This window comes from Puntigrus tetrazona, chromosome 21, assembly GCF_018831695.1.
Source record: "Puntigrus tetrazona isolate hp1 chromosome 21, ASM1883169v1, whole genome shotgun sequence".
Lineage (NCBI taxonomy): Eukaryota > Metazoa > Chordata > Actinopteri > Cypriniformes > Cyprinidae > Puntigrus > Puntigrus tetrazona.
The window spans coordinates 6,428,108-6,451,833 of NC_056719.1; the positions used below are offsets into that span (position 1 = coordinate 6,428,108).

Below are 23,726 nucleotides of genomic sequence, written 5' to 3' on the forward strand. Positions count from 1 at the left end.
CTGTATATAAGAGCCCGAAGAGCTATGTATCTAAGTCTGAACTTGTATGCCCTCATTATCACAAACATTACCCATAGATATCCAGCACCCCAATGAAGGAGTGCTGTTTGGTGGACGTGTGCAAGGCCTTATTGATGTGCTCCACGATCCAGTCAAAGAGATGGGCGTAAATGTGTTTGGCCAGGGCGTCTCTGGCATTGGCCGCCTGGGCATGCGACATGTTCTTCACATAGGTCTCGGCGGTGGTCACCAGCTTCCTGCGGCACAGCCAGTGCTCCATCTGCTCCTGCTCTATACCCAGCAGTCGACAGAAGTGATGCAAACTGGTGTCGTCCCTCTGCAGGTGCAAAAAGAGATTGTAACGGTTTACGCAAGTGAAGGATAGTCGGCTGTTTAGAGGTAATGTGCTAAAATAAATAAGAAACACACAGACACACTGTTTGTTATGCACTTACGTTGATATGGCAGGATTCTCCATCTCTCTCTGACACAATCCCCACGTTCCCCAGGTGCAAGATGGAGGCAATTATCTTAAAGATGCTCATTTGATGGATCTCTTTCACACCTGCACAGCACTCAGTGTCACCATGATACATATTTATGTTTGACACTATGTATGGATGGTTGCAAAACATTGGTTATAGTGAAATTTATTGCTGTAGTTTTTACCAAGCATTGTAAGAGCCTCTCTTGTCTTCACGAGGTCCTCAGCGTCATTCACCCCTTCAATAAAAATGTTCTCACCAAGAGACGTGTAGGTAAAATCCTCTGCGCTAGCTAAAACATGCGGGCAAATGGACAATTTGATGATCAAATTGTGATTAAGATCAAAATCATGTATACTGACACGTCGTCTTAGTATTCATCAATTAATCTTAATAAAAAATTAATTCCTGTTTCCACTAAAATATTAAGCATTTTCAACACTGATAACAATACTAAATGTTTTGGAGCACAAAATCAAGAGTGAATGATTTCTGAAACTAAACAATTTAGTTGTCACAGGAATAAACTACATTTTAAAATAAATTAGAAATCAAAAAACTAGTAATAATTACATTTACCTTTAATCATTTAGCAAATGAGGGAAATAGAAGCAATCAAGCAAACAAACAAACAAAAATTCAGTACACATATGATGATATATACATAAAAAAGAGTGTCAGTAGCAATGGCAATAACATGCAAAGCCATGTTTCTGAATGACAGAAACAAGTGATATCATGTAGACATAAGTGGTCCAATAACTGAGCCCTGAAGCACCCCAGTAGTTAGATGTTGCAACTTGGACACCTCACATCTCCAGGGATACTTTCAAATACATTTTTATTACATTTTAATTAAATAAATTGGTATATGGATATTTCATTAAAAATAAATGAAGATACTTTAAGACATTACATTAATTTGACAAATGAGATGCATCTTTTATCATATTGAGGAGCATATTATATCACCTATTTCTGCCATCAAACAGTAATATGTATCGTCATACTGCCCAGTCCTTGTCAATGTCAAATTAAAACACTGGGATTTCAAAAATACAGCAACAAGTAGCCAAACTGGATCACTTACTCAAAGTAAGATCTTTAAACTCTGGCAAAGAGGATGAAGCACAGAGCTGGTAGAAGATGTGATAGTTCCTCTCTTCTTCAGCCTGCAAAAATATATTGATGTTCAACACTTGGAAAAGCTCAAGAGGCTGCAAATGAATCTTAAAGCAGCATTCCTACATGAGACGAACCTGAAACACTACTCTGGACTTTTCAAGCAGATACGTTCGCATGTTGGCACCGATAATGTGATATCTCCTATCGAAGCCGATCTGGATATATTTCCCGAAGCGGCTGCTGTTGTCGTTGCGGGTAGTTTTTGCATTTCCAATGGCCTGCACAGAAGGAGAGAAAAAAAAATTTATGCTTGAGTCACTCTTTGTTTGGTTTTATCTGAAAAAGGAGGTTCTCAAATTACTATGATTGATTCATAATGGAACATAAGAAGGGTGGAGAAAGAATTTCACAACAAGGGATGCAACATAACTGAAGAGGCGTAAACCTAAGATCCTGTTTGCAACATTACGTGTATTTGTGTAATGTGTAATTGCCGTGATTTTGGATTATTTGTATGTCTGAGCTGGGGTGTTACGAGTCACCTGTAGTATTAGGATAGTCTATGTCTTATCCTAAGAGGCCCTTCTATCACCAGTGCTCATTTCCACAGTAATGATATCTCTAAATTGACTGTGAGATTTGGCCACTCTCGTTGGCACTCAGATTATCTTCCTGAAGGGCACAAGTGCCTGCTTTGCTCTTATCTGTTCAAACAGGCCTGCCAATTCTTGAGTTTAATTTTGCAGCTCAAGTGAGGCAATGGGATGGAGTGATGTGTGAAGTGAGGGCACCTTTACAGCTACTGCACATGATGGAAGTGCTTGGTGGCACAAGTTTATTAAGTTGAACTCAAATTATTCTGGTAATGTGTCTGTGAAGCAAGCCAATTAAGCGGTTCTCAACTGATTAACGTCATGTGGTGACCTAGGTCGTATTTTCTCACAAAAATTTGTTCATAGCGTACCTCCATGATGGGGCTGGAGGCCAGTACTTTCTCTTCAACATTGGTGTCATTCGCTGAACCTCCCACTGTGGCAAAGAAGCGCATGGCATACTTTGCGGAAACTGTTTTGCCAGCTCCAGACTCGCCACTCACAATTATTGACTGGTTCTTTTCATCTCTGCAGGAGAACATTCAGGTTTAAACGGTGATGAAAACAGTGTCCCTATGAACAACTATATACAACTATATACTATACAATTATATTTTGTTGGTATAAAGCAAATACAACTAAGAGGCAAATAAAACAAATTTCCTGTAAAATGCAATACTCAAATAATTAAGTATGATCAGAATAACAGCCGCTGATCCAGAGAAAGCAGTGCTCATCATGTAGACTAAGCTTTATGTTTGAAATAGCTTATACACACATACATATATACATGTACTGTGTACTTTTCTTATTTATTATGTATATAAATACACACATATGCATGTATACATTTAAAAAAAAAAATGTTATGTTTAAATATTAATTATATTTATATAAAATAAATATGAATATAAATATATACATGCAAATATTTTCAAAATATATACTGCATGTGTATGTATTTACATACACATCATAAATACACACACACACACACACACACATTATGTGAACTAAAACTTTTATTGTGGATGTGATTATTTGCGATTATTAGTTTGAAAACACTACTTTAAAATAAAACATTTTGTCAGAAAATCAAGTAAAGTATTATTTTGTTAGGTTGTCTATTGTTTTGTTTTCAGAATTATGGGGGAGCCATGATCTACATTCTAAAAATCAAATAGAGTAATAAAATAAACAAACAAAAAACAACAAACAAAAAAAAAACGAGGCTAATATATTTGCTGCAATCTCACGAATATCAGTACTATTAAAATGTAGTTGCTGCTATTGAGGTGTAATGCAAGTACAAAGGTTAGGGACAGGTTTGGTGGTATGAGTGATGGGTCAACAGTGTAATTAGAAATGTAATTACAGGAATGAATTAGAGATGTATTAACACACAGGTATTTCTTTTAAATAAAAGTACAATGTAAAACATGTTTGCACACAATAAACGCATTGTATTAAACTATTAGTGCTTGACCTTTGTAGTTAAGTCAAACTAATATAAAGGGGCGCCAAATATATATTACAATAAATATATATTATAATTAATTAATATATATATATATATATATATATATATATATATATATATATATATACACACATACACACACACACACACACACACATACATACATGCATACATACATACACACAAACCTTTTTTTTTTGCAGTGCACAGCAAAAAAAACCCCAAGAATATTCAAATGGCCTTTTTCCTTGTTGGAGGCTAGCCTCATTGCAGTTGACAAATGCAGTTAAAATCCTCCAATCTAAACCACAGCCGATGCCGTTGTTGCTGCTTGGTCTATATGCAGTACACACACACACACACACGTCCCAAGAGAGCTACCTCAGGAAAACCTAAACGCAGCGGATAGCCACTTTGACACTCTTAAATAATTGACGTGTCCATTCAGTGAAACTGGCTGTGTAAAACCTATCAAATGCACAGTCCGACCACAAGCCTTGCCTTGTCTTTCCCTCCTTTGCCTGAGCTTATTTTAGGCCTTCAGCACTACACAAGTCAGGTTTTCTCAGCGTGGGATGTTTAGCTCCATCTTAAACCTGACGTGCAAATGGCTTTGTCTTTTGTTTCAAGCAACAAAAACTCCCCACAAGTAAATACAAATGTTCAAAGAACGATGTTGAGTGCTCTGTGATTATCTGCCCACTCTATCCATTACTGAGTCAAGCTGAACTTTGAGATTACTCACAGCTTTCAAAGCATGTGATGTCATTTCCTGTTTATGGCCAGTAGAAGTCACAGACCTGAACCCTGAGCCCTTTATTAGAAAACAACTAAGCTTAACAAACGGCTTAACGTTTGCTTGATGCTAATAACCCTTTTAAACATTTCTAAAGAAATGCTTATTCCGAGAATGGCTTTTACCAAAAAGAGTTCTCTGTGATCAAAAGAAAAACCTTGTAACCTTTTATAATAGTACAAATATCTTTACGCTCTTTTAATACATTTATTTCGTCCCTGCGGAATAAAAAAAATCCTCCATTTAGTTAACCAATCAGAAATCACTATGTTGTATAGGTTTGTTGACTTGTGTTTTCAATGAGCGGTTTTGAAGGAGGGGGTGTGTTTAAAGCTATTAAAATGGCTGAAAATGTTTTATACCACCAAAAACTATTGTTTGGGACTATTACCTGGCCATCTGTTTGTACGCTTCCTCTGCCACAGCAAATATATGAGGATCCATGTCCCCCATGTTCTGCCCGCTGTATGCATTGATGACTTCTTCTCCATAGATCTGAAGCTGCTCGTACGGGTTGATGGCCACCAAAACAATCCCTAGAAACAGAGATCGATATAGCTTTACACCTACAACTGAAGCACTGGTGATACACAGTATCACATACATTAAATCAGACAAAACCTTATTGAAACTGATAAAATAAACAAGCTAATTAAATATTTGCTCATGAATCTCAGGTAAAATATCGGGAGATTGCAATGATGTCACGGCGAGCAATGAGTTTAATGCACGAAGGCTCGTTCTGAAAGACTGAACACAAACACACACGTCTGTGAAAGTAAAAAAAGAACAAACATGAAAGAGGAATCATAAAGCAGTAGGCATTGTTGTGACCTGACAGAGACAATAATGGGAATAATTCAGTCTTTACAAAGCACAACAGACGGAACCAACAATAAAACAAGACAAACAACAGCTGGGCGTGCTTTTTAAGACATTAAATATCTGTGAGACTGTATGACCTAGGTGCGTGTAAAACAGAATTCTTGTTGCCTGAGATATCACAACAGCCAGTGTCAGTATTCAAACATGCCTTTTTTTATTTTTTTTTTTAGAAGAAGAAATTTTCAGTAGAGGTAGACACACCCACAAGTAAAATGCAAAGCCAAAATGCAACAACCTATTAACAAGAGCATGCTGTTATAGGGACAGTAACTAATGGAAACCCTGCATTTAATGAGTGTTGATTAAACAGAGATGCTGCCTTTGTTACTCTTCAGAAAAGCCTGTTGACCCTGGATACGCAATTAGCATTTGTACAGTTGGTGAGAAGTACTTGCAAGAAGCCCAGAGAACCCCATTCAAGAAAACTAAATCCGTCTCACAAGACAGTAACTACAATGAAGAGTTAAACTGCAATTAAATCAGGACATTCGCCACATTCAAAATTGAGGAAAAACTATGCAAGATATTAATCCTAAAAAAAATCTGGGAGGATAGAACAACAACTGCAGGACATTTAAAAATGTCACTGGAAGTCAATTAATATTTTATTATCGTAGTAACTTAAAGGGTGGAATGATGCACTTTCAAGTTTTCCTTTATCTTTGGGGAGTTACGAGCGGTGTTACAACCTAAAGTTGGAAACACTGAAGTATCAAAACCAAAAAGTTATTAAAGATATAAAAAAGTTATGACTTATCCACACCCCTAAAACAGCTCGTTTAAACACGCCTCCACTTCTCTACATCACAGAGTGGTATTCATTTCATAACACTGCCCATATGTTTACGCAAAGAAAGGCGGCGGAGCTATTATTCTCACTGTAGTGTTGCTGCGGCGCCATGTTCTGGAGACACGGTGCGTCGTTGTGAAAGTGAAACTACTTTCTTTGTGCTTCCAAAAGAGAACGCAACTAGAAATCAGTGGTTACGTTGTTTTTACAACACTGTTCCAGAACAGTTCATCACAAATATTATAGTGTGTTCAGTGCATATACGAAGGACTATTTCCTGAACACAGAGAATGTAAATGCAAGTTTTCAGCAGTGAATGGTAACATTAATGCTTGTTGTTTCTTTGATCACAAATGCAGACATGGCGCAGTGTTTACGAAGCGCGATGCAATGTGACGTGTAAAAAGACAGCACTAAGTCATGATAATCAGTAATTATGTCTCCACTGGCAACAAATGCATTTGTAATATGTTTTACTGTTTTGGTGAGAGAGCACTGGAACGCTGCATCACGCTATGGTAAGGGGTGTAACATTTCCGGCCAATCACAACACACTAGATAGCTGGCCAATAAGAGCACACCTCGCTTTAGAATGATAAGCTTTGTATAAATTAACTTGTTTTGTAAGGCAGTGCTTAGATGAGAAACAATAAATGTATAGTTTTTTTTTTAACTTAAAAATCACATAAACATATTGCATTACGCCAAATAATGTTATTTTTAGCAACGTCATATGACCCCTTTAATGATCAAAATAATGCTTTTAAAATTATGAATGATTCCTAAAAAAAAAAAGCACTGCTAATGGTCAGTATAACAATTATGAAAAAGCTCAAATAAAAAGGAAATAATTCTTTATAGTTCTCTTTGCTTTTTGTTCTTTTAAACTTTAACTTTTTGTACGTATTTATTTTTACACAGTTAAATAGATTTTAATTAAACATTTATATGTTAATTTATATGGACTTTTATGTCTTTTTTCCTTTCACATGTTTATTTATGACACGAGTCAGATTAAAAAACAAATATAAAGGTGATTTAAACAAATTAAAAATAAATCTATTAAGCCATTTTCTTTGAAACGCACACACACTTACCGCAGTAGGTGTAAATATGATTGGACTCGAGGAAGCGGACCTTGAGGTTGTGGAGCACAGCAGGCTCGTGGAGGTAGCTGAGAGCTGTGAGGTCATTCTCTCCTACCAGAATATCAGGATTCCGAAGAAACGGGAGAGGATTGTCTTTGGGACCAATTGAATATTCTAACGTCTAGGAATAGAGACAGTAATGCCATTAAGAAGAAACGGTAGATTAGAAATGGATTGGATTCAAACTAAAATGTCAAGTAACTCCACAGGCTTCAAGAGTCAAAAAGTGTGTTTTGGCAGACTGAGACCGTGTTGGTAATGCATTACAGGCACAAGGGCTTCAATAAGTTATGCTGATCTTTATTTCATCTACTGGTTTATTTAGGTTTCCCCAACATTGTTTTTTGATAATACACTCGAGAATATGGCGTACAATCTTCCCTCTCAGGGCCTGCGCTTCTTAGACACCAAAACATGATTAATGATTCATAAGACACACTTTCCTCAGTACGGTGAAACCCAGACTATTTCAGGAAGCGTTCGGATCTGGTGTACTTCACAATTGCTGTGTCATGACTGAAATATTTTTTTGTTTTGTAGTTTAAGGGAAAAAAAAAAAAATTACATTTTATTTTATTTTTTTTCACTAAATATGTCAACTAGGGCACATTTCTTTATTTTCAGCAACTGCCGTTTTAATTTATTACCAATAAAACAAGTCATTAAAGTCCATTCTAGATTTATTGGTGGAAGACAATGGGGAGGTTTTTGCCTACCGATTCATCTTCTAATTTGAGATGAAGCACTGTGTCTCCCTCCTTATAATCCTTGATGATTTCAGCCGACTTCCAAACCTCTTCTGGGTCAGGGATCCAAACCCGGGTGTACTGAAACGCAGATTAAAAAAAACATTTTACAATCAACTATTTGAAATCAAAATCGTGATTTTATGTTCATGAAACAACAACCCAAATGGCCATTCATCTTCACAATGAGGAACAGGCAAAACTGAATAAAGCTGAATACAGAAAAGCTTGCAATGCTTTTATCAGCAGTCTCTGGATATAACTGGAGGATCAGCAGTACAGGCTGAAAAGTTAACAGAGATAAATTAGAACTGCAGCAGGACATACTATTATTTAGAGAAGAAAAAATACTTAAATGCGTATGTGATTGAGGTTTTCTGCCCTGAAAAATGAGACAATCTGATACGCTTAAAGCAATTACTAGATGTATTCAAGTGGTATTCTAGCGCATACTCTTATAGTTAATATATTAATAGCTGCTGGACACCTGCTTGGCCAACATGACAGATAGAGGTCTGCATTACCCAGGATTCCGTTCCTGTTAGTCCTAAGCTTTAGCCAAGGTATTAAATAAAGTAACAGATTCATGAATCAAAGAAAAATAACACACCACTAATTTGGATAAAAGCGTCTGCAAAATGACTAAATGTAATGTAAATGTAAATGATAAACCATTTTTCTTTTTCTCCCAGTGTCTCAATGTTTGTGTTGGTGATCAAGTGAAAGCCAGCTGAAGGCTGAGAGCATGTAATGAGAGAGTGCTGTTATCTCTCCTGAAGGCAGTTAGAAGTAAGTTTCCGCTGACAATCTGCGTGTAAAGAACACTGCTCTTGACCTTCAAAAAAAATCCACAAAAGACACTCAGTCGGTATAAGCCGCTTAAAGAGCTGCAAGTTTATTAGAAGCACATTTAGTCACTAAATCCACTACAATTCTGTGTGATCAGCTTTAATAGATTCTTAACTAATAAATCATGCTCTCAAATTAAGCAGCAACCAGTCAAACACTCTTGTAAAATCCTCAGTATCCCACTGGAACTGAGATTAACAATATAAGAGATATTTGAGCCAAAAAAGACAATTTTGCCTTTCTAAACTTGTATGACTTACTTTCCTCAGCGCAGCATAAAACAACATATTCTGGAGAATGTCTCATTCAAGTTTTTTTTTTTTTAAATCAGCAGTCACCAAAATGGTTTGGTTCCCAACAATCTATAAAATGCTTTTGTGCTTCATGAACAAAGTCATACACTTTTAAAGCAACATAAGGTTGAACCAATGGTGATAAAATGTTCAGTTGTCATTTTAAATACAGCACTTCCTCAATTTTAAAATGCTTGCTGAGACCAACAGTATGTAACAGTTTTATTAAATTTGATTAAATTATTAGTGTTTTTAAAAATTAACTTTGAGTGCGAGATGATCTAAATGTAATAACGCAGAAAATGCAGACAGAATCGTGGAACGCAGTAATAAAAACTAAATATACAGTATAATGTGTAGTATGAAATTGACCAAATGTATATGTATACATCAAAAGTTAACTAAATGTGATATTATGGACAAATGTCTCTGAAAAATACTATTTAAATATGATTCCTGCATGTTCTGCTTTTCTGTGTAAAAGTCACAGATACACGGTTTCATTTACTACAAAAGCACCTTTTCAGCCTCTGCCATAATATACAGACGTGGACAAAATTGTTGGTACCCTTTGGTCAATGAAAGAAAAAGTCACAATGGTCACAGAAATAACTGTTATCTGACAAAAGTAATAATAAATAAAATTCTATAAATGTTAACCAATGAAAGTCAGACATTGTTTTTCAACCATCCTTCAACAGAATTATTTAAAAAAATAAACTCACGAAACAGGCATGGACCAGAGGAAGCAAAGGAAAGAGTTGTCTCTCAAGAATATTAGAATAGACAAGCATGTTAAAGGTAAAGGCTATAAGACCATCTCCAACTAGATGTTCCTGTGACTACAGTTGCACATATTATTCAGAAGTTTAAGATCCATGGGACTGTAGCCAACCTCCTGCGTCGCAGGAGGAAAATTGATGACAAATCTAAGAGACGGATAATCCGAATGGTCAAAAGAGCCTAGAAAGACTTCTAAAGAGATTCAAGGTGAACTTCATGCTCAAGGAACATCAGTGTCAGATCGCACCATCCGTCGTTGTTTGAGCCAAAGTGGACTACATGGGAGACGACCAAGGAGGACACCATTGTTGAAAACGAATCAAAAAAGCAAGACTGGAATATGCCAAACTACATGTTGACAAGCCACAAAGCTTCTGGGAGAATGTCCTGTGGACAGATGAGACAAAAATCGTTTTGCCAAGGCACATCAGCTGTATGTTCACAGACAGAAAAAATGAAGCATATCACCAAAAAGAACACTGTCCCTACTGTGAAACATGGAGGAGGCTCTGTTATGTTCTGGGGCTGCTTTGCTGCTTCTGGCACAGGGTGTCTTGAATCTGTGCAGGGTACAATGAAATCTCAAGACTATCAAGGAATTCTAGAGAAATGTACTAGCCAGTGTCAGAAAGCTTGGTCTCAGTTCGCAGGTCATGGGTCTTGTAACAGGACAATGACCCAAAACACACCGCTAAAAACACCCAAGAATGGCTAAGAGGAAAAATTGGACTATTGTAAAATGGCCTTCTATGAGCCCTGACCTCAATCCTATTGAGCATCTTTGGAAGGAGCTGAAACATGCCGTCTGGAAAGGCATCCCTTCAAATAACGGACACAACTGGAGCAGTTTGCTCATGAGGAGTGGGCCAAAATACCTGCTGAGAGGTGCAGAAGTCTCATTGACAGTTACAGGAAGCGTTTGATTGCAGTGATTGCCTCAAAGGTTGCGCAACAAAATATTAAGTTAGGGGTACCATCATTTTTGTCCAGGTCTGTTTCATGAGTTTATTTTTTTAATAATTCTGTTGAAGCATGGTTGAAAAACAATGTCTGACTTTCATTGGTTAACATTTATAGAATTTTATTTATTATTACTTTTGTCAGATTAAAGTTATTTCTGTGACCATTGTGAGTTTTTCTTTCATTGACCAAAGGGTACCAACAATTTTGTCCACGTCTGTATGGGTAAGATACATAAAGAAATTATATATTATCTCTACAAATGTCACTTCAATAACATTTTAAAAATTCTTTTGATTAAAACTATTGTCATATCATATACAAACAGAAACTTAAAAAAGGTCCTTACACCAACATGTCAAAATAGAAATGAAGTTAATAAAAGACCTATTTTATTCATAGGGGCTTAAAAATGTTAAACCTTAATTAATAAAATTTATATTTGAGCCTACAACCATTTAAATGAATTAAAAAATACAATGGATTTCATAGGGCCCTACAATATCAACCGATACAGATAAATAAAACTGTTTAAACAATATGGTTCAAATATATCACGGACCCACTACGTGTAATAGCCTAAATTATTGGTTTTAATGTCACCTTTTGAAAAACAGATCTTCTATAAAACGTACTAAACATGTGCTGACACAGTGGTGTGAATAAGTAAATTTTTTTAAAAACATAAACATTAAAAAAACCCTATGAAATGAATGGGATATATAAAATAGTTTGATTTATTGTCCCACAAACAGAAGTAGCCCTCAATTGTGTACAGTAATGTGGAAAAGACAACTCTAGCCCTTCCTGTTACGCCTGAACTTTGCACCGTCTTCTCCACTGAAGTCGCTCCATATCAGAGCCTTCCCAGCTGACAACAGCGTTTTCGATCCTAGTTAGAGACGGAGTGAGAGATACCGCAGATACTGCTGAATCTATGCAGATTTTGAGCGTGCTGGTATTACCCACGTGACAGTTAACACGTTGCAGAAATCACATGCGTCCCCGAATGTCTAAAACTAACTGTATGCGAGGCAAGGAAGTGATTATTGTTCATTCTTGACACCCGATTTAAACATACGACTTAGCCTAAATTTCCAAGTCACACCTACGGCTTGACTGAACGGTGAGATCTGGGATCATCACACATTCTGACAAAAAAAAATAAATAAAATTTGCATGGTTTATCTCGAGCTTTAGAGTTCGGGCTCATCTGATCTGGTCTGACACAATGGGGACGTACTTTAACGAGACGAGTGAAATGTCAGGACGTACAGAACATAGACAGTCTGGCTTTTAGGAGCCTGCGCTGCACTTCAGGCAGAAACACAAAAGAAAAAGGGAGCAAACAGTGAGATTCACAAAGATACAGCGGAAACATATTTTGACTGAACAGCAGGGGTCCTGTGTGGTTTTGCAGTCCGTTACAACACTCCATCTTACAATGTTTCAGTGTAGCGTTAAGGCTGTTCAAAGGGCTAAAGAGACTCAAGTAGCTTGATGATAATAAGAGCTGATGGTAGACTCATCTTAAACTTTTTGGAGCACTACGTAACTTTCATGAAGTGGAAAACAAGTAAGCTGTCCCCTTAAGGGTCCAGTCTTTGCAACCAGCGAGTCACAACTTGCTAGACAGTGGCATGGTATTTCTAATTTATTATAAATGCACATTACATTTATTCTAAAACAGGTGGCATTTATTTTTAAGAATACGAAACGGAGCACAGCATTTTACCAAAATACCCCACTGTTTAAGATTCTGCAGTGAGATTCAAAATAATAACAACAACAATAATAAAAATAATACATAATGAAACATAACAGCAAGCCCTCATTACATTTATCAGAAGTGACAGGATGCTTATGTTACAAAAAAAGTTATTTTTCAAATATATTCCGTTTTTAGATTTTTCTGTTTAAAGAATCCAAAATACAAAGACAAGGTTTTGTTGAGCCACACTGGCCCCTGGCTCATAATGTCCCATGTGTGCCCTCTCACACAGATGAGTATGCACAACAGTTGCATAAATACTCTGAAATATGGTTTTCAATCTTATCAAAAATACCCTTTGGTGCTAAAGTACATATCTAATGGACTTTGTAAAAATAGAACCCCTACAAACCTGAACTGGATCTAGCCATTTAGGATTATGCTGTGCAATTGGACTTCATCTGTGGCCTGGAAACTTCCTTTGACTAAACCTTTGTGAATAATACCTTAATGGCTGGGTTCACACCTGAGCAATCTATAACTGCTGATACAGATCAAAACTGACCTGTTTTAACTGTCAAATCAAAAAAAAAAAAAAAAAAAAAACGCTCTATAGAATAGCCTGGAAACTCGGCCATTCAAGAATATTCAAAACACACACCACAGACATTTCAGGAACTCTATGCAGGTACGAGGAATCTGGGACAGGAGTGATAAGCAAATGCAACTTATCCCACGAAGACCTGCATCACCTCTGACAAATACTGGAGCTACAGGCTAACGTAAACTTGATTGAACATATTGATTTCGCATATTTAAAAGTTCACCTAAAAATGTAAATGATCCCTTGGATTGATCAAACTCATAACATTTTTTGACGTTCTAAGTCATTTAATGGCGTTTCTTCCACAGATGAAAACCTTGTCTTGACATCGGTGGTCTACGTTCACTTCTTTATATATTACATACATTCTGAATAAAACTTGTTTAGCTTTCCTTTTGAAAGCTTTAGGTCCATGCAGCAGAGAAACTCCACAGATGGCCGTCTGTACAGAAAGCGAAATGAACTGAAATATGATGCTATGATCTCATTAGTTTCTCAGTTGCCCGAATATAGAGGTGTTTCAGTAGAGTAGGCCACATGCAAATGATGCTGCGCGAGACCATCCGCTTATTTGGCTTGTAAATCATTCTCTGATGACAAAACATGGGAGTCTATTATGACAGCCTCAGCAGAGGATTCTGACGGGAGGCCTGGGTGTTTTTCTACGTTGTCAAGGAAGTACCAACAGTTAAAGGGTAAAGATTGTAAACAAAATATCGCCTGTATCGGCTCATTAGACCATTATACCTAAGGGCATAGCATTACATCAGTGTTTACAGATCAGCTTTGCAGTATTTGGGTTAATTAACATAATTCAAATTCACAGTAATGATACATGATGACATGCATATTTTTTTAAATAGATGTGGCGCTTTAAAGAAATCCTATTTCTGGTTCAGGATGCATATCAAATGCATACCAAGACCGCATATCAAAACTATTGCTGCAACAAATGCAAAAATTTGCTAATAATTTTGATAAGTAATTAATCTGCCAGTCACAGAAAAAGTCTGGTAAGCATTAATATCAGTTAACATTTAATCTGTGTTGTAATCGTTTTAATTTAGTGATTTAACTGAATTTTCTTTACAAATCCTCTGGAAGTACACGGCTGCATGAAATGTAAGACAAATGTAATATCCAGTTCTTGGATATTTTATGAGGACGATCTTAAATATTGTGCCTTCAAAATAAAATGCTTGTATAATGTTTTATTGACAACATTTGAAACAATGTAGAATTATATCTTATATACAAAAAAAAAATCTAATCTGAACATATTGAAGGTTTTGGATCTTATCACTACTTTTGCTGAGATTTCAGATGATGGGGCTGATATGGACATGGTAATAAATGAAGGAAAAAGCCAACTGTATGTGGTACAATCATGTCACATTACATAAACTGAGACCTAATTTTATATTTATGAACATAGTGAATGAACAAATGCCTCATTACCAACACAATGACAACATAAACAACCACACTATAGGCTCAGGAGGGGTGAAGCCCAATAAAACCAAATTGAAACACTGGTCCCCTTTCATATAATAAATTAACATGTCCTATTTTTAAAAAAAAAAAAAAAAAACATCGAAACACACCCATACAGTGTGCACTCAATCCTGACTGTAATGTTCTTAAACTTAGTGTGGAAGAATTCAGTTGAAGGGAAAGAATGCATGATTGGCAGATTATGTAAGATTAGGGTTAAGATTAAAGATTTGGCAGCTTGTATTGGCTACAATATCCTTTCATAACCGCCTGAGCACATACTATGACATCATCACAACTGGCACCATAAAAAGACTGAATCTTCTAATGACGTGAATACCGTTTCATTACATACGATCGCGTAAGAAACTTTGCTTCACACATAATACTGAAGGAAGGAATTAAGACAGCAAGTTATTTAAAGGGGTCATATGTTGCAATTTTTAAGTTTTCTGTTATCTTTGAAAGGTTACAAGTTGTTAGTGCATAGATAAGATCCCTAAAGTCTTAAAACCAAAGAGATATTGGTCGACCACGTCTTTCTAAAATGCCTCATTTAAACACATCCTCACTTCTCTACATCACTGTGTGGGATAATTGTTATTTTTGCTATAGTGTTATTGCCGGCGCCATGTTCTGGAGATGCAGTGTTTCATTGTAAAAACTACTTTCTTTGGGCTTCCAAAAGGGGAAACAACTAGAATCCATCAGTTAACACTGCTCCAGAAAAGTTCAACCCATATATTCAGATGCGCTCAGTATATTTTATGGAGAACTAATTCCATGAACCTGAGTGAGTAGCCATGCACAAAGCCGTGGACAGACTGGCACTTCTGACTCACAAGTAACGTTACGTTTTCTTATTTAAAGAATCTGCTACTTACTATTCAAAAGCAAGTTTTAAGCAGTGTTGTGCTGGTTAGTAAATAACAAATGCAGACATGGTGTTGTGTTTAAGAGGCCTGACGCGTAAAGAGACAGTACTAAGTCATTATAATCAGTAATTATCTCCCCACTGATTGACAACATTTACATTTTTGTGTGAACTATCCCTTTAATATAAAGTAGAATTACTAATAATATTTCATAACCGACTCTGTTATTCACAGGGATTTTTCACATGGATTAATCAATACCGGTTCCACAGAGAAATGCTGAATTGACTGAGAAACTTGCTCATCAACTTTTCCTGTGAGTCTGGAAAAACTGGCATGGAAGATGAGTGCGTTGAAGTGACAGGAAATCTAAAGAATGTATGGCAAAGTAGAGCATCAGAAAAAGGCTTCTGAAAAATCTTTATTGGTTTCTCACACTTGAAATCCATTATTTAATCATAGCTCACCCCAAAATCATTGAATTCAAAGTGCCATCCCAAAAATCTATGGCTTTCTGTATGTCGTTCTTTCTTGTGAAACACAAAGGAAGGTATTTTGAAGAAAACAAAATTGGACCTCGTTAACTTTTCATTGTCTGGAGAAAAAAAAAAAAACAACAAAAACAACAACACTATTGTGCAGCCTCATTTCTTTATTTTACATCCTATAGAATTAATTATTAGCTTTTCATCAACTCACAAAGCCTCTTTTGGGAAAAGCTGTTCTGAATAATGACAGAAAAACATGAATGGCATGTCAGATGGAAGACAGCCTTGGATGCCACACATCTTCTAAACAACAACAACTGCAAAAACATGAGAAGACGAGACAAATGACGTTGCATCATCTTTGATGCGGCGACATTTTTGTATGTCTAACAGAGAGACAGCAGTCTTGCTTTTAATCTCCCTCTTGTCAATCCGTATTCAAGATTTCCCAAAAATACTCAGAACACCAACTGAAGTAGCATGCATGACAAAGCTCAAATCAATCAGCTGAAACAGGTATGATCTTTGAACCATAAAAGCTGATACTGCATGAAGAAGCAGTGACGGAATCTCTAATAAAAGCCAAGAAGGGAAACCATTAACCAGACTAGAAACTCTCTTTGCATGCCATTCCACCCCTCATCCTGTCATCGTGTGAGCCTGACTGCTTTGCGAATTGTTCCGATGCATTTCCTTCCACCGTAATGAGATGGAACTTCTCATTAGAGTCGATACAATCAGCTACAAGTTTGTCAAGTACTTTGGTACCTTGCTACGAAGATACAGAAATGACTGTCACACAACTCTCGCCTCCTCAGAAGTGGCATTTATATATAGACGTGTGTGTGTGTTATATTGACACAAATTTGTACAAGCAGTCAAACAATTCAGCTGTTTGCGAAGATGCTTTTGTTTCATTATCTCAAAGCCAGAGCTCTCAGTGTGGTGATCTGTTGGGCTTGAAGGGCATCGTAACGAATGCCACAGAGACAAAGAGTGGAAAAGCTGTTGCGGAGGGAGGGTGCTGGCGAGGAACTGAGCTGAGACCTGTGTGACTGGTTTTACATGCTTTCTTGTAGCTGCGTAGCGAAGAGGCCTGGATCCACGTCAGCTGTTTAACTGAATGAATGATAGGATTTAAGTTCAAAACGAATGGTCTCACAAAATGCTAAAAAAAATGTGGTTAAGGCATGTATGCGTCTTTAAATATTCAATGCACTTTTGCTAACCAGAGCTACCTGTTCGTCCAAACAATGGCAGATAGGGAAGGACAGAATAATCAGTAGTGTTTGGAAAACCTGTCTGCAAACAACTTATTGTGCAGATTTCTACCAGTGGTATAAAAACAAAATATTTCACCTTTAAAGTCAACATGAAACTTCATTTGAAACCTGCTTCATAACGTGGTGCACTTCAGAATAAAACAGAATATTTACAGAACTGTATTACTTACATTACCGTTCAAACATTTAGGGCCTGCATAATTTATTTTTGGCAAAGAGATATATATATATATATATATATAAGATTTTTATTTTCAAATACATGCTGTTCTTTTGAACTTTCTCAAAAAAAATCCTGAAAAACAAATTAAAAAAAAAAAAAAAAACAGAGCAGCATAACACTTTTAGACACTTTAAAGGAACACTATCAAGCAGCACCTGTGGAAAATAGCCCCAAGTCTGCAAGACACGCTCCCTGTGCAAACTTCGGCTGTTTTCAGGCGCTGTGTGATATCACTATGATGCTGCGCCCATGGTACGGCAGCAAACTTCTTATCAAACCTGTCTTAGTACGCGATATAACTACAGAAGAGGCAAGTTTTAAAAGGAAAAAAAAATCTAAACTCTTCTGTCATTTTTGAACGTGAAGCTACTGGTCTAATCGAATTTAATGATCTGTGCTAAGCCACGGCTAAAAGTGCTATCGCCAGACACGGAGATCGACTGAATGGATTCCAAAACGGTAAAACTCGACTTATTATCTCTGTTCCTTTAATACCAATAAAAAAAATGCGTCTTGAGCATCCAGTGAGCATATTATAATAATTTCGATAAGGTTATTGTGACACTGAAGACTGGAGTAATGGCAATTCAATAAAAATAAACTTGTAATAAACTGTAATATTTCACAGTATTACTGCTTTTACTGTATTTTTGATAAAATGCCGGCACTACAGCCTTGATTGGCAGTCTTTCCAACCTCAAATCTTGAAGTTGAATGTTTGAATGCTAATGTAATTCAGAACATGGAATATTCTTGACATTTTTTTGCAAAAAGAGCAGCATTAAATATGGACATCTGTGAATTCACGTTGACTTCAAAGACCGCATGAAAAGAAAGCTAAACCCTATTATTCTTATTATGAATGACAATAATTACTAGAAATAGATGAACTTTTCTTAGTATATTTCTGCTTGGAAGCGATTAACGTCAAGAAGTCTCAGGTTTCTCCAGATTTCTTTAGGCTACAGGGTAAAGGGCAAGTACAAAGCTCTGTGTCTCTAGCCACACCCTGATCACTGGCAGCACACTCACTAAAGCCCTGCAGGGAAAGATCAGGTGTTTCCTGGAGAACATGTCACACTTTTTTCCTATTCAACCTGTGATCTTTGTCCTGACCACTGTCCAGGAATAATTGGCCAATTGTCTGAATCACCGTGAAACCTGACACTAGTGTCCGGTTGTGATGGATCGGGAGTGAGCTTTTGTTGCGTGGGGTTAACAGGTGAGCTGCCCCGGGGAAACTTCTGGGTTAAATCAGTGAAAAGTAACCAGAGGACAGCAGGTGTACCAAATAAATATTTCATTGCACCCCTTTTCCCAATTTGGTATACAGTCGTCATAAAAACAAACCGGGAGGCTATACTGCATTGCCTCGCTGCAGCTCAAACAGCAGAGCACACCTCCAGAAACACCAGGTGATGAGCTCGAGACTCAGGGACAGCTAAATCTGATCGTGTGTGCACCTTGAATGCAACGTAAGTCACCTTGGATAAAAGCACCTGCCAAACGCATAAAAGGTAAATGCATTTAGAGATGCATTTTGCAAATTTACAATACATATATTTTTACAATTTTACTTCACTATATTTAGACTTTTTTCTTTATAATTTCTTTGTGTTATTATTGCATTTATTAAGTGATTAACAAGCCTTGATTAGTTTTATCTTGATTTTTATTACAATGTTGTTGTAAATATTAAAACACACACACACACACATACCGTATATATTTAAAAAATATTTACATTTATATATATTCATATTCTTATATTTTATATTACATATAACATATTACATTTATATTTAATAACATTTTTCTTTGCAATTGTGATTAATCAGCATTAATTCTAATATTTTGAACCACTGTTGAAGTTGGTTGAAGTAATGATGTTGTTTTGTTTTTTTCTTTCCTCATATACCCCCACATATATATATATATATATTTTAATTTTTTAAACTATATAAATATTGTAATTTTTAAACTATTTTATAAGGATTTAATCAATTTTACCCATATCCTATTACACAGGTTAATCGTATAACTTTGAGCTGTGCTGATGGAGAGCCAGGGATGTTAAAACAAGAACCGGTCATACGCCATTTTTAAACGTTCCGTAATTCAAATGACATTATACTGGGATTCAGAAGCATTTTAACACAACAAGGTGCTTGAACATTACAATAAAAGCTCTTCAGTGCCGATTTCTTTCTCCAGCCCCCATAGAGACTCTTGTTTCTGCATCAGTTACTTTAGCAGTGACATTAACCAAGCCATGAGTGAATGGAGTGCGATGGCGCATCCAGCCCAAGCCTCCACTCCCACTGGACCTGCACACGACTTGTTTACCTACCCAGAGGCACTGAGAGACCTCAAAAGTGACGTAACACACGGTTTAATCAAGGTGATGCAGTAACGGCAACAGAAGACCATAGAATGTAACAGAACGAAAATAGAAAAGGGTAGTTTTTGTTAAAGCAGCATAACAGAAGAGTCTACTTGGGGATAATGACTCCACCCCAACAAATCTAATTCAACAAAACCACCTGCTAAGGAGGGGGTCTAAACTTCAGCAGGGGTGCATTGTCCCCCTAACTAATCCTCTTTCTGAGAGCAATAACCAAAAAAACCACAATGCTCAAGACAGGCTACTCAGCATTGAGCAATACAATGCAATTTCAAACATTTTTTAAATTTGTCATTCAAAATGCATTTTAAAACATGCGTAGGTGCACATATGGTCCCTAAATGAGACCCCCCGCCATAAACTGTATGTGCATGATAATATTAGATAAACAGCTTTTTTTGGTTTGTCTAAGAAAAAAAAAAGATGGTAAATTTGTTCCTTGGTCTTCCACACAGATTATCAAAAAGCAGACTATTAAGATTAATTAGGAGACGAGACAGAGGGGGTTGTCACAGGTGATTTGGGGTGATTTTTTAAAAAATCCAGCTAAAAGGATGCCTGTGGATTACACTGGAAAAATGCCTGGCTGTCCATTCAATAGTATTTGTTCCCAGTGTAATCGATGACACACATGGGCAGGGTGGTTATCGGGTTGTTATGATGATGTCACCGGTTCGGCCTTGATGGTCACAGATCACACCAACCAATAACGCGACCTGAAAGCCGTGGAAGACTTTTAGGGCAAAATATCTGAACAATACCAGAACACAAAGGCCAAAATAAGGGAGTGAAGTGGTGTAATACGAATCCACCCTTATGGTGACTATGAGAAGCGGACTGAACTGAACAGTCTGTCCAAAAAAAAAAAAAAAAAAAAAAACATTCATTTTGCATACAAGCTCAAACAACTCGGAAAGACTGAGTCACCTGCATTAGAATGTGACCATAAATATGAGGCGACAGTATTTTTCAATCATATTTACAGCTAGCTTTCTCTTTGTAAAATATACTTCCATGAGAGGTCAAAAAGTAGAATTACAAGGCAATTCTAAGTTTATGGTACTATTTTTACAGACTACAGACAATTAGATTTGCCAATTAAATATTTCAATCACAAAACCCCCTAATTATGGCAAACCTGAGAATAAATGCACGGTCATATTAACGATCCCAAATTGTACAGACAACGAAAGATTTAAATACCAAACGAGGAATTAAATGTGACACCTTCTCTCAAATGTTACATAATATTGCCAAACAGTTAATCTAAAACAATAATGTATCATAATTGTTGTTTACGGCTTGTGCTGGTTTTGACAGATACACCTGACACGCAAACTAACGTCTTTCTTTTTTTGCAGCAGCAGATTTAGATGAATATGAACTATACGAGTCACTGAAGTCATCAAAAGAGGAAGAGCTCGTCATAAACACTGGCCGTATCTCCTATCCCAGTGAGCTGCCTATATAGACAGCACCATTTGGAATTAGAATGCGCTCAAAGACGCTGTCTAGGTAGGGAGCTCGATTGGTTTTCGAAACACGGCGAACACCGAAACTACCTTCAGACCGAAACCAACAGAAACACACACCTGTCCGCGATACTTCCCCGTGTTTTATAGGAAGTTAAAAGCGGGTTAAGCAGAACCGAAGAGCGTCAAATAGCTGAATATCAGCTTTTGCGAGCGTTCATGATGTTTTGAGTTTAACTAAAAGATTTCAAGCTAGTCATGCTACATTAAACGAAGATTTAAGATTGGCGAAGGCGCTTCGCGACGTTTACCTCACACAAATTATTATATTACCGTTCACCTGTCTCATATTGTTAACTATTTATATAGCTATTGATGGTCAAATAAAACTACATTTCAACAACTCACCCTAGAGTAGAGTTCAGTCACAGACATGATCCCAAATACAGCAGCTCCCACCTAAAATAGTTACATCAGCGCACGTAAGGTTAAAGTATCTCCGTTTGAACACGATGATATTCCCAGTAAGTTTTATAATCCAGGTTTTCTGTGTCCTGTCACCACTCCATGTCGTCCTGTTGGGCTGGTTTGTACTTTTGAACTCCCCTCTGACGGCTAATGTTAGCGCGTTAGCCGCGCCTGATCACGGCAGGTGTCTGTCCCCATAATTGAAGTTGAGTTGGACAAGCCCCTTTCATCTCCTCCTCCACATATTAAAAATCAAGGTAAAACAAGCGATGGCCGCGACTAATCATTCAGTCATAATAACGACTGAAAGCTACTGGTTACGTGTGAGAAAAGTGTGTAATTGCCAAATAGCAGGAGTGAAGTTGCTTCCTTCCCTTCTTCCCTTCTCCATGGACTCTATCGCGCTGACTGACATGACCGCAGTGGCAGAGGCTCATGGATCAATGGCACAATTCTGTGTGTCTGCAGCGACACCATCTGGCCAATTACAGCACTGCACTAAGAATCACGTGTTGACGGAAATGAGAACGTCGTGGCTAATTCTAAGTGAAGACCCAAAGGCTTGTTTCTGCTTAGACAGCGACGGGAACACGTTGCAGTAGCATTTTTTTTAAAGCGTTTGCCTTTGTGAAAGTGTCGTTTACATTTAAATTAGTTTTGAACACCAATAAGGGGAAATGCAAAGTTACAAGCATTTGTCTCATACCTGTAAATGAGATGTAAATATACGTATGCGTGAATGACAAATTACGTTGTTAAGTTAAAAAAAAAAAAAGGACACTTTTTAAAATCTTAAAATTTGATGAGGGCGTAAAGGTAACCTCTAGTTTCATTGTAATATGCCAGTAACATATTTTATTTTTATACTAATATTTTAAAACAAATATTTTATATTTTATTTCATAAACAAAGATACTTTGTATAATATTGCAATATTTCCCCCTCTTTATTTTTCTGTATTGCACTTCTGCTCTAGCGTGTGTACCACTAGCTTACACTGACAACTTGCCATTTTCTACCATGAATGTTGATTGTGTCTTATGATTAATTGTTAGTGTTGGTCCTCATTTGTAAGTCACTTTGGATAAAAGCATCTGCTAATTGACTAAATGCAAATTTAAATGTAAAGTGTCTGCTTATTATTATTTTTTAAAGAAATGGCTATCAGCTTTTTCCAATAATGTAATAGATGATAGACTTTTTCTCCTTTCTCTTTACAGTTATTTTTTATATATATATTTACCTTTAGACCAAACAAAAACATCAAAAGTAAAAATCCACAGTTAAAAGCATGTTTCTTCTAGAAAATGTATTCAGGTCAATTTTTTATGTAACTGCAGTCTTATTTAAATTTTTATTTATAATTCCTAAATGTCTAATAGATTCAGAAACACACACACACACACACACACACACACACACACACATATTTATATATAATCATTGAATGCAGTGTGTTTTTATAGTCATCTGAGAGCATTTTAGATTACAGGAATGTGTACCCCATTAAATTATAATAACTTTAATTTCCTTTTTTTTTGGTCTCCAGCTAGACCAGGAAATACATAGTGCTAAACAGTGTACATATTACACACTATAAGCTAATTCATAGAAGCACATCACTGCACCAATATTACATAACCCTAATTATGTCTAACTCTGAACTAATTGGGCCCATTTTACACAATGTGAATTTTAACACAAGGCTCTATATACACACCTACTTTCTTGTGTTTCTCAGAAATATGCGAGAGCAGAAGCTGCCTTGAAT

The 23,726-nt window shown here is 36.6% G+C and overlaps 1 protein-coding gene across 4 annotated transcripts in view; it reads right to left on the reverse strand.

Moving 5' to 3' along the window:
* Positions 1 to 23,726, reverse strand: part of myo5b (myosin VB) — a 44,439-nt gene that overhangs the window by 20,293 nt on the left and 420 nt on the right. For 2 of the 4 annotated variants that reach the window (XM_043221272.1, XM_043221274.1), the window contains exons 1-10: positions 21,896 to 22,364; positions 8,019 to 8,129; positions 7,252 to 7,423; positions 4,871 to 5,015; positions 2,575 to 2,731; positions 1,745 to 1,888; positions 1,576 to 1,657; positions 670 to 777; positions 456 to 565; positions 72 to 337 (exon numbers count right to left, since the gene is read on the reverse strand). In XM_043221272.1, the coding sequence (XP_043077207.1) occupies positions 72 to 337; positions 456 to 565; positions 670 to 777; positions 1,576 to 1,657; positions 1,745 to 1,888; positions 2,575 to 2,731; positions 4,871 to 5,015; positions 7,252 to 7,423; positions 8,019 to 8,129; positions 21,896 to 21,922 (1,322 nt within the window). In that variant the 5' untranslated portion in view covers positions 21,923 to 22,364. Of the gene's footprint in view, positions 1 to 71; positions 338 to 455; positions 566 to 669; positions 778 to 1,575; positions 1,658 to 1,744; positions 1,889 to 2,574; positions 2,732 to 4,870; positions 5,016 to 7,251; positions 7,424 to 8,018; positions 8,130 to 21,895; positions 22,365 to 23,726 lie in introns of those variants that run through there. The other 2 variants (XM_043221273.1, XM_043221275.1) reach the window with 2 other exon arrangements.